Source organism: Neofelis nebulosa, chromosome 15, assembly GCF_028018385.1.
Source record: "Neofelis nebulosa isolate mNeoNeb1 chromosome 15, mNeoNeb1.pri, whole genome shotgun sequence".
Lineage (NCBI taxonomy): Eukaryota > Metazoa > Chordata > Mammalia > Carnivora > Felidae > Neofelis > Neofelis nebulosa.
In genome coordinates, this window is record NC_080796.1 from 36,721,374 (window position 1) to 36,733,803 (window position 12,430).

A 12,430-nucleotide genomic window follows, 5' to 3' on the forward strand; every position below is an offset into this window, starting at 1 on the left:
GAGCATGGGGAGGGCTTCAAGCCATTCCATCCAAATCTGGGCTGAATTCAAGTAGCACTCAGAATTGAGTCTTTTAAAAACTGCTCCTATTCTACAGGGCACATTTCATGCTATCCAAAAAACATTTTTTTTTGCTCAACTAAATGCCGTATCATTCTGCTTACCTCATTTGGGACAATTCATATGGCACAAGTATCATTCAATGGGCCTATATTCTCCCAAAGTATATTCCATTGCTGTTAACGGAGGCAACTTGGAGCAGAAAAAGTCCCTGTGGTCAAAAAAACTAGTGAAGATAAGTATGATTTAAGCGAGATACTTTATAGCAAGATTTCTCTGAGCCTTTAATATGCTAATCAGCATCTTAAGTCAGGGACATAGATACAGTGTTTCTCTAATGCGTTTGACAATAAGACCCTCATTTCAATAAAAACCTAAGGATTCCTGTTCCCTATTCAAGGTTTTAGGAAACACTGCTTAAGGGGGTACATCAAACACTCTAGGTTTCAAGAAGGTTACAATTTCCTTGAGGGAGTTAAGCTGTGTCCCCTAGAAAGATATGTTGAAGTCCTGGTCCCTGTTATCTGTGGATGTGACCCTATTTGGAAATAGGGCCTTTACAGATGAAATCAAGTTCAGATGCTGCCGTTAGGGTGGGCTCTCATCCAATTTAACTAGTAGCTTTATAAGAAGAATGCAGTGTGAAAATACAGAAGCACAAGGAGGAGATGCATGAAGACAGAGGCAGAGATGGGAGTTATGTTGCCATAAAACAAGGGATCCTGGAACCACCAGAAGCTGGAAGAGGCAAGGAAGGATCTTCTCCTAGAAGCTTCAGTGGGAGCATGGCCCTGCCAACTCCTTGACTTCAGACTGTCAACCTCCGCTCTGAAAACTATAGAACACTAGGAGGAGCCAAGATGGCAGAACAGCACAGAAGTTTTTCGTGTGTGTCTCGCATCCATGAAATACTGCCACACCAGCACTAAACCATCCTGCACACCTAGAAAACTGATTGGAGGATTAACACAACAATCTGCACAACCTGAACCACAGAACTCAGCAGGTATGTGGTGCAGAGTGGTGAACTGGGGGAGAGAGAAGCTGCGGAGGGCAGGGAGCTGTTTTTGCATGTGGAGAGAGGATGGAGACGGGGCAAGGCGTGGGGGGAGAATATGGGAAAAGCACCCCCCCCCCCCCCGCCAAAAGTTGCTGGAGACAAAGTGGAAAGGTGGAAACAGCTGCAGGGACTGAACTAAAAAGGGAGAATGGAGAAAGGAGAGGGTTTAAATTCCATTAAGACTCTATAAACAGGGAGTGCAGAGTCTGAAACTCTGCAGCACAATACCTGATGGTGCTCTGCTGGGAAGGGTGAATCCCCAGGAGCAGAGTGAAGTCCAGGGTTCTTCAGACCACAGGGGAGAGGCTGTTCCCCTGCTGGGAAAACATCTGATAGAGGCTGTATAGCTCCCACCAAAGCAATGACCCCAGCAGACCCCAGAGAACAACCACTTTCGCTGGTGCTGGAACAAGGTCGTTGGGGGTGAAGCCTGGTGCCAGATGCGTGTTGTGATTTGCCATAATCCCTGAAATTCTGCTGCTACATGACTGCGTGAACTTTCTCTGGGGCGGGCTGGCACCCAGCCACAGTCTCTGGACAACTGCAGCAGCACAGTCCTGCAAACGTTCCTGGGTGCAGCCGATATTTGACCGTTGCTCGGTGAGGCCCTCCCGCAGAGGGGCAGAACGGGTCAAAGCCGCAGTCCTTCAGAAGTAAAAGTCGGGAAAAACAGCCGCATCTGAGACAAAACTCGGGAGGGAGGTGCTGCCTGGGGCTTGGTCACGGACAGTGTAAAAGTAGGGAGTGGATGGAAACCAAAGACAAAGGACGGGTGCGCGACTGCTGATCAGAGAGAACAGAGTTCTGATACTAGAGACTAGGTAGCTGGGTGACGCCATTGTCACCATTCCCGTGCATGCGCGCGCGCGCACACGAACAAGCACCCCGACAATCCACCCCAGTAAGCTAATCAGCGCCATCTAGTGGAGAACAGAGTCATTACACTAAGCCCCGCCCAACTGGGCCAACCTCGGTCTTCAGGAACACAAGTCTCTGCCTGCTTACTTTATGGACTATAAAGCGCTTCATAGTTTGACTTCTAGGGGAAAATGAAGTAATTTCAATCAGATTTCAGTCTGTTCACTGGTCCATCAATTCAATTTTCTCCTCTTTTTTCTTTTTCTTTTTTTTCTATTTTTCATTTCTTTCCTTTTTCTTGAATACAGAAAAAGAAAAGTTATTTTTATTTTCAATTTTTATTAAAAATATTTTTCTTTAATTTTTTTCTACTATGTTTTTTATTTTTGTGTAATTTTTTTCAAATTCTATTTTACTTTAATCATCTCATTTTATTCTATTTCAGTGTATTCATTTTTTCAAATTTTCAAACGATTTCCTTTTTTTTCTTTCCCCTTTTTTCTCTAATCTATGAAGCCCCTCTCAAGGGGCTTGTCTGGTCCCAGACCAAAACAACCTAGGATCTAGCATCATTTATTTGATTTGTGTGTGTGTGTGTGTGTGTGTGTGTGTGTGTGTTGTTTTTAATTTTTTAATTTTAATTTTTTTATTTTAATTTTTTAATTATTTTTCCCTCATTAATTCCTTTTCTCCCTTCAAAATGACAAAACAAAAGAATCCACCCCAAAAGAAAGAGCAGGAAGAAACAACAGCCAGGGACTTAATCAACACAGATACAAGCAAGATGTCTGAACCAGAATTTAGAATCATGATAATAAGAATACTAGCTGGAGTCAAAAATAGATTAGAATCCCTTTCTGTGGAGATAAAAGAAGTAAAATCTAGCCATGATGAAATTTAAAAAATGCTATAACTGAGCTGCAATCTCAAATGAATGCCACAGTGGCAAGGATGGGTGAGGCAGAGCAAAGAATTAGCAATATAGAGGACAAACCTATGGAGAAAAAATGGAGCAGGAGAAAAAAAAGGGAGACTAAGGCAAAAGAGCATGATTTAAGAATTAGAGAAATCAGTGACTCATTAAAAAGGAACAACATCAGAATCACAGGGGGCCCAGAAGATGAAGAGAGAGAAAAGGGGTAGAAGGGCTATGTAAGCAAATCATAGCAGAAAACTTTCCCAGGTCCAGGAAGCACAGAGGCCTCCCATTAGATTCAACAAAAACCGACCATCAACAAGCATATCATAGTCAAATTTACAAAATACTCAGTCAAGAAAAGAATCATGAAATCAGTAAGGGAAAAAAAAAGTCCTTAACCTACAAGGGAAGACAGATCAGGTTTACAGCAGACCTATGCACAGAAACTTGGCAGGCCAGAAAGGAGTGGCAAGATATATTCAATGTGCTGAATCGGAAAAATATGCAGCTGAGAATTCTTTTTCCAGCAAGGCTGTCATTTGAAATAGAAGGAGAGATTAAAAGTTTCCCAGACAAACAAAAATTAAAGGAGTTTGTGACCACTAAACCAGCCCTGCAAGAAATTTTAAGGGGGACTCTCTGAGGGGAGAAAAGATGAAAATAAATAAACAAATAAATAAAGACCAAAAGCAACAAAGACTAGAAAGGACCAGAGGACACCACCAGAAACTCCAACTCTACAGGCAACAGAATGGCAATAAATTCATATCTTTCAGTACTTACTCTAAACATCAATGGACTAAATGCTGCAATCAAAAGACATAGGGTAACAGAATGGACAAGAATACAAGATCCATCTATATGCTATTTACGAGAGACCCACTTTAGAACTAAAGACACCTTCAGATTGAAAGTAAGGGGAGAACCATCTATCATGCTAATGGTCAACAAAAGAAAGCCAGAGTAGCCATACTTATATGAGACAATGAAAACCATAGAACATTTATGAAAGAAATTCAAGAGGACACAAAGAAATGGGGGAAAAAATTCCATACTTATGGATTGGAAGAACATTGTTAAAATATCTATAGTACCCAAAGCAATCTACACATTTAATATGATCCCTATCAAAATACCACCAGCATTTTTCACAGAACTAAAATAAACAATCTTAAAACTTGTATGGAACTGCAAAAGACCTCAAATAGCCAAAGCAATCTTGAAAAAGAAAAGTAAAGGTGGAGGCATGATTCTGGATTTCAAGCTATATTACAAAGCTGTAGTCATCAAGACAGTGTGGTACTGGCACAGAAACAGACACATAGCTCAATGGAACAGAATAGAAAACCCAGAAATGGACCCACAAACATATGGCCAACTCATCTTCGACAAAGCAGGAAAGAATATCCAATGGAAAAAAGACAGTCTCTTCAACAAATGGTGTTGGGAAAACTGGACAGCAACATGCAGAAAAGATGTAACTGGACCACCTTCTTACACCATACACACACACACACAAGAAAAAACTCAAAATGGATGAAAGATCTCAATGTGAAACAGGAAACCATCAAAATCCTAGAGGAGAACACAGGCAGCAACCTCTTTGACCTCAGCTGCAACAACTTCTTACTAGACATGTCACTGAAGGCAAGGGAAACAAATGCAAACATGAACTAGTGGGACCTCATCAAGATAAAAAGTTTCTGCACAGCAAAGGAAACAATCAGCAAAACTAAAAGATAACTGACAGAATGGGAAAAGATATTGGCAAATGACACATCAGATAAGGGGTTAGTATCTAAAATCTATAAACAACTTATCAAACTCAGACTGTCAGCCTCCAGAATAAATGTCTATTGTTGTAGTCCACCCAGTTTATGTTACTTTGTTAAGGCAGTCCTAGGAAAGTAATACAGGCACAGGGATACCCGGCTACAAAATGGAGACTAAATACCAACACAACTAGAGGCAAGGATGGAAGCAGACAGTCAGGAGTATACAAAAGGGATTATAGACAACAAAGAAGCAGGGCTTCGGGGGTGCCTGGGTGGCACTGTGGGTTGAATGTCTGACTTCGGCTCAGGTCATGATCTCACAGCTTGTGGGTTTGAGCCCTGTGTTGGGCTCTCTGCTATTACCACAGAGCCTGCTTTAGATCCTCTGTCTCCCTCTCTGCATCTCCCTGGCTCTCTCTCTCTCTCTCTCTCTCTCTCTCTCTCTCAATAATAGAAAATAAACATTAAAAAAAAAAGCAGGGCTTGAGAAGAGGAGAGCTCTCTGGTGGCTGGGGTGGTCAGAGACGGCTTCCAGGAGGAGGGGGGTAGTGGGGTGGAGTAAACACACAGATCTCCTGGATTACAGGGAAATTCACACACACTCGCACGCATGCACACACCACACACACACACACACACACACACACACACACGCCCATCTGCCTTAAAGACATCATGTAAAACCCAATAATCTCTCGTAGACATCCCAACTGAGTTTTAGAAAATATATACAATTTCCATTTTCGTGAGCTTTGAATTTCTAGGTCAGCTTGCATGTCATGAAAAGAATAGCTAAATAAGAACACCTAAACAATTAATAATTCTAGATCAAACCAGTCATACAACCATCTCATTTCAACAGGAAGACCCAGAATAGGAAAAATAGCTCTGAAACTTTAAAGTAAAAAATCTCCATCGAATAAAATAGCAGGGAAGGTTTGCATGGGGGAAGGGACAGGAATCATGAGAACCTTAACTTTTAGCATGAAATGCATCTGTTAAATAGACCTACTAATGGTGTTATTGTAGCTAAAAACAGCGACTTGAAAATGTTGTGCACATTATTACTGTCATTATCCACCAACTGTAAGAATGCTATGTTAAAACTAACTCAAAACACCTCGAGAAAGGTAATTGCTACTAATGGATTTGAAGTGTGCAAAATTGGACATCATTACCCTGTCCTCACATTGTGGGGCTGGGGAAGTTAGTAGGCTCACTCATCTTACTATCAGGACCGAGGTTCGCGGAGAGGGCCGGGCTCGCTTTCACTGTGCAGCGTGAGGGAAATTCCACACTGCAGAACTGGATGGGCAAGGGTTCACAGGGCAAAGCCCAGGGCAGTAGACCCCCCAAACTTTCCCAAGTGGTCAGGGGGAGGGGACTGTAGATACAAGAGAATCTTCCTGCTCTGAAGCTCTTCTGGGTGCCAGTTTGTCAGACCAATCGCCTCCAGAAGGAGCTAAGTATTGCTGACCCTGAGATTTAGGGGAATAACCCAGAATCGAGGGTGGTAAAAGCCAACCGGGTCACCATAAGGCATCGACATCCGCTGAGAAGAGGGCCACCCGGTGGCCCCAGGGGATGTAGCTGTTCAGCTGGCCCGGGGGCTACCTCCTGGCCTCTCTGGGTGTGTAGAGTCACACTCGTCCCCGAGTTTGCCCTACTGTCCCGAACTGCAATGACTACTTTTACTCTATGCTGTGTTCCCCATCACCTCACCCCACATGTCCCCCAAATATCTCTTCTCCGGTGCTGGTAATAATACTTTAAAAAAAAAAACCCACATTGTCCTTAAATGTTTCCCGAACTTTCAAAACTAATGCTCCCAAACAGCACATGTACCTTTACATGACAGAGCCCCTCTCCTGCCCCGATCCCCCAGCATACCTCCAACCCCACGTCCATCAGGAAAAAAAAATCCAAGAGAGTGGATTTCGACCAGCAATTTCAACCTCTTTTCTCACTACTGACAACCTCAGGGGAATTTCCCTCCTTCCTTCTGGACAAAACACAGGAATACAAATGAAGGGCCAAATGCCCAGAAACTGCATAAGTAATCTCTGACCAAGAGAGAGCTGCCTAAATTCTAAATTTGTGTGTGTGTGGGGGGGGGGGGGGGGGGAGTCCTTCATCCACATAAGAAATTTCTTCCCACCCCCAATGGCCCTGGCTGAGCAAGACTCCCAGTGCCCTCGCAAGCCTGTCATCTGGAAGCTGTGACGTCTTTGCCCCCAGTCGAATCACTGAGACAGAATGAGAAGTGGGACCTGGACGGCCTTTGGTTCTCCTCGGGGGGTTCCACCTTGATGAAGAACACAGGAGTGATGCTTGGGACACATAAATCACCGCAGGACAAAATCCTGTTGGGGAAAAGCAACGTGGCAAAACATTCTGACTTTTAAAACAATTTCCTTACCAGACTCCCCAATATAGATCATTTAAATTATTCATTTTATCATTCATGCTATTTATTTGTTTGTTCAGGAATTACTTCTTTAGGGGCACCTTGGTGGCTCTGTCAGTTAGGCTTCTGACTCGTAGTTTCAGCTCAGGTCATGATCTCCTGTTTCATGGGTTAGAGTTGTTGTTAGGCTCTGTCTGCACTGGCAGTGCGGAGCCTGCTTGGGATTCCCTTTCTCTCCCTCTCTTTCTGCCCCTCCCTTGATTATTCTCTCTTTCTCTCTCTCTCTCTCTCAAAATAAATAAACTTTTAAAAAAAGAATTATTTAGCATTTGTTAATGGCATTAGTTTTCTAATTGTACTTGCCAACAAACAAAAGTGATACAAATGCCTGATGAATAACTGAAAACCCACAGTGAATACAGAACTTCTAATCTGATGTGGGAAGGCGATAATAAACATATAAATATATAGGCCAGGTCTTGATCATTTTTCTTATTAAGAAAAATTTAGTAGGAAGGGATGATAAGGTGAAGTGCTCGTTTAAATAGGTTCTCGGGATGTGTGAAAGGAACGGAAAGGGAATATCTCTGGGACAGCCTTCCAGGCAGCAGGAGGGAGTAAAACCTGGAGCCGGGAGGGGCGCCTGGGTGGCTCAGTTGGTTAAGCTTCAGGTCTGACGTCAGCTCAGGTCATGATTTTGAGCCCCGCATCAGCACTCGGTGCTGACAGCTCAGAACCTGGAGGCTGCTTGGGATTCTGTGTCTACCCACCCCCCATCTCTCTACTGCTCCCCCATTCACTCTCTCTCTCTCCCTCTCTCTCTCTCTAAAAAATAAATTAAAAAATTTTTTTAATTAAAAAAAGAAAGTCCTGGAGCAGAGGGCTTTCATAGGGATTTGAAGAACGCCCAGGAGTTCTGGGAGCACAGTGCAGGAGGAGAGGTACCAGGAACAAGACTTGGCTGGGCCTGACAATCTCAGGGAGGCTCTGGGATTTTATCCTGATGGGGAAGAGAAGCCTCTGGAAGGTTTGAGAGAGGAGGGATAAGGCTGGGAAGAGGTGAGAGGGGCAGCCCAGCGAGAGAGCTATTGCAGCAGTCCGTGGGAGGGAAAGGGGAGTTGGGGGCAAGGGGATGCCAAGAAGCTGTCGGATTATTCTGGGACCATTTGGAAGAGGGGCCGATCGGATTTTCTCATGGGTGGGAGGTGGGGAGTCAAACTCCGGTGGGAGTGACTGGAAGAACTGGTGAAGTGGGCAGGTCCACGTTTGGCCCGCTCATCACCTGTAGTGGGCCTTTGCCCTCCTTCACCTCTCTGGCTTTTCATCTCTAAGATGATGGACTAGAGAATTCTGAAGTTCCTACGTACTTGATGTTTTTCACTTCATTTTTGGCACGAAGTAAGAGTATAAAGCAGATCATTTTCTAAATACTCAGGTATTACGTCAGTGTTCTTAGGGTTCATGTAATCCTCTTTTCAAAGACCTATATTGTCATCATCCATTTCAATTGTCTCTTCTTCGATTTTTAATTAATTCAGCTATGTCTGATGTCCATTGCCAAAGGCTTTGGGACTTTGAGGACTAGAGGAGTCCTCCATATCACTACCAACTTCAGGAAAACTTGGATCTTCTGCAAGATTTCCAATTTCATTTTGCAGTCTGTTTATATTTTATTTGATTTTGTGTTGTCAAATGTTTCCCATACCCTGAAATTAGAGAAGGACTGAAAGCCAAAAATGTTAAATATATTGACCCAATGGGCAGGGTTAAACTCCAGGGTTAAACAGGGAAGGGTGTCTGAGTGGAGACTGACTTCATAAGTGGTCCCATTATTACCGAGGTTTTTCTTGTTAGAATGACTTTTCCTTCCATATGCAACCAGACTCAGAAAATGAATCCTCAGAGACCAAAAGGATCCCTACACCAATGAAACAGCTTCAAAACGTTTCTCATAATGGGTCTGAAATGTCTGCTACCAGAGAGGCCTCAGTTCCTATCTGTTTTATATATCATTATAATCATGAGTACTAAATATTCAGTGGATCCTAACAGAGAAAATATTTGGGAAAACCTGTTCCTACGTTTATCATATTTTTTATACAGACATAGAGATAGTGAAGAAGAAGAAAAATGTAGAACAACATATCTCCCATTTTTCTTTAGAAGTAAATTCATTTCTATTCATTCTTTTCTAATTTTGGCAACAGCCCGATGTCATGACACAGCCTGCTACCGCTCCGTGCTTGACTTGCTGCCCACAGCAAACCATGAGGAGGTCCCCAGCCCGTGCTGGGCTCTCAGGGATGAGAGAGGTTGGAGGAGCCAAGAGAAGCATGCTGATGAGAACAAAGGGTGACAAGAGACCAGTGAAGTGACTGAGCTGGTCCTGCTGAGGCTCTCTTTGTGTTATTTACCATTTCACTTGAGTTTCATGGTACAGATTCTATGGAGAAGCCATCCCAGAGCCCTGGCCAAGAATCAGCCTCAGTTAGGGATCCTGCTGGTCTTTATAACACTTCTTTTTTTTTTTTTCAAAAATTTTTTAATGTTTATTTATGAGAGAGAGACAGAGTGTGAGCAGAGGGGCAGAGAGAGAGGGAGACCCAGAATCCAAAGCGGGCTCCAAGCTCTGAGCTGTTAGCACAGAGCTTGACGTGGGGCTCAACTCATGAACCGTGAGACCATGAGCTGAGCCGAGTCAGACACTGAACGTACTGAGCCACCGAGGTGCCCCTCTTTATATCACTTCTGATGAAGCAATTAAAAAGGAAAAGTGGCATTCCTCCTGCTCCGTCCTGGGTGGACTTAAAAAGATGTAGAGGAATGGGAGGAGGGGAATTAATAGCATTCCCATTTACTAGTTTAAGCTTTTTAAGAAGATAGAGAATTTGGTATATAGGGGGGAAAATCTGGGACCTAATAAGAATAAGCAAAGTTTTACAGCAGTCAGAGGAATGAGCTAGGGGAAGAGAAACAAAGGAGGAGATGGTACCCCAATAACACCTTCAGTTTCCTTGAAAACACAAGTTCTGGGGATGACTCATATGGTAAGTACTGCAGGACTCATCGAGACTAGAGGGGAAAACAATTCAAAACCTACATCCTTCTTATGAGAGTGCATGTGAAAGATAGCCAGTTAGCAATTATTTCTATTGCTTGAATTAATCTGGCACTAATTAAACAGTCATATTAGGTCAGAGACGGAAATAGAAAGAAACTAATGTGCCCCCACTCCCTTGCCCACTGCACCTACACATGCCTACCTGCACAGGCACACAGGCACACAGGCAAGTATCCCCTGATAGACATCACTAAATGATATTGATAATATGAGTTCCACGTGAGCTGCAATCATCAGCACTTGGTACAGTGCCTACTGCATCATATGTGCCTTGTCAGTATTTGTTGAATGAATGAATCACTGCACTGTCCCCCACTGAGCTTCCTTAGAGTCTTGCTCAACACGGCGTTGAGTTCCAGTTTACTACCAATTACGTAGCTGTGGCCCACAAGTGGAAACCTACTTGCCATCCCTTTATGATTAGCTAAATCATAACACCCTCCTCCCTTCAAGTACTGGGAAACACAGGTAGATTCCTGGGGTACCTTGAGCTCCGTCACGACACCCAGATGAATTTGATGGAGTTCTTTTCCCATGAGGCTACAGCTTCACATATTTGCAAAACTACAAATTCTGCTTGAAATATAAAGCCTATAATGGATGCTCTCCTAAGTCACTATTTATTGGTGCTGCTTGCACATATTTAATAATGATATTTTTCTCTAATTACTGTGTTTGGAGTATATTTTAAGGATTTTTTTTTTTTTTTTTTTTTGGTAATTCAGGTAGACATCATAATCCTTACCATTATTTCCGGTTATGTTTCCTTCCTGGGCATATAGATGATCGCATTTTCCTGACCCCAGGCAATCAGGTAAGGTAATGTGCTTAGTTTTGACCCAAAGGTCGTAACTGTATGTCGCTTCCATGCTTAAGCATTAGGAGACAATGCTCAGTTTTCTGTACATCCATCACCTGCCTTGGCCATCCCGAAATCATGTCTCAGGATCAAGGTGCTGCGAAATTCAAGCAGGCTGGATCATGGAGCCTCGCCCCACTGGATGAGTATGGCTTGACTATGTAAAAGCACTAAGATTTTGCTGCTGTTTGTTACTACAGCATTGCCTAGCTTATCCTACTACAACAATGAATGTAGTCTGCCGGCTCTGATGGAATACCTGAACCCCAGCTTCAGCCCGGTGCAGTTTAGGAGTGGCAACCAGATTCTCTGAAGTTACAGGGTCTAAACAGTTCATGGAAGAGCAAAGCAGCTGGTAGAGAAAAGAGGTGGGATGGAGAGGGTACGGGACTCAGGAGAGAGCAGCTGGTAGGGACAAAGATGGACACAGGAATCCACTAACAGGAAATGTGTGGTCATACATCTGTCCTTACCTAAGACATCAGATACCGGCTAAGGGAACCCCTAGCCATCACTTCTAACTCTTCTTCACTCCCCTCCTCTGTTCTGAAATCTTCCTCAAGCTCAGCCATGTGTGCCACTTCCCTTCCGCTAAGTTAAGCTAAGAAGAACACTCAACTGATTGGAGCTGGGGTTTCTGACACTGCGTTCTTCAAAAACCTAGTTCCATAGAAAAACGGAACCTTAATCCAGATACTAGTTTGGCAAGTATATAGTAAGAATCTTAAACTTAATCCTGACTTGATCTGGTAATAAGTGAATTTCCGACTGTTTCCTAAGACAAGTTCCAGGAGAAGTTGCATTACCAGTCACAGCAAAAAACTGAAAATAGCCTAAATGATCAGCAAAAGAGGAATCGCTAAAAACAAACAAAGGTACATCCATGTAATACAATATTATGTGTAAAGCAAAATGGTGCTTTCGAAGAATGTTAGTGGGATGTGGAAATATGATATAATGTTAGCTGAACGAAAAGATACAGTTTTCTATATAGAATAATCTCAAACTTTACATAACAATATATAAATGCATAAAGACCAGAGGGAAATATACTGAAAATGTTACCAGTGATCATCTCTGAGTGATGGGTTTTCGTAATTTTTCTTTCTTCTTTGAAGGTGTCTACATTTTTCAAGTCCTGTTTAATGAAAGTTGCTATTTTAAACAAAATAAATCTGGGGCGCCTGGGTGGCTCAATTGGTTGAGTGTCCGACTTTGGCTCAGGTCATGATCTCATGGTCCGTGAGTTGGAGCCCCGCGTCAGGCTCTGTGCTGACAGCTCAGAGTCCGGAGCCTGCTTCGGATTCTGTGTCTCCCTCTCTCTCTGCCCTTCCCCCACTCTCACTCTGTCTCTCTCAGTCTCTCTCAAAA

At 43.2% G+C, this 12,430-nt stretch overlaps 1 protein-coding gene across 3 annotated transcripts in view; it reads right to left on the reverse strand.

Annotated features, from left to right (window-relative positions):
• RPS6KC1 (ribosomal protein S6 kinase C1) overlaps nucleotides 1–12,430 on the reverse strand; it is a 321,171-nt gene that overhangs the window by 83,192 nt on the left and 225,549 nt on the right. Inside the window, exon 16 of one of the 3 annotated variants that reach the window (XM_058700928.1) lies at nucleotides 12,106–12,197. The exons of the other annotated variants lie outside the window; for them this stretch is intronic. Within the exon in view, the coding sequence (XP_058556911.1) occupies nucleotides 12,121–12,197 (77 nt within the window). The 3' untranslated portion in view covers nucleotides 12,106–12,120. Of the gene's footprint in view, nucleotides 1–12,105; nucleotides 12,198–12,430 lie in introns of those variants that run through there. 3 annotated transcript variants of the gene reach the window in all.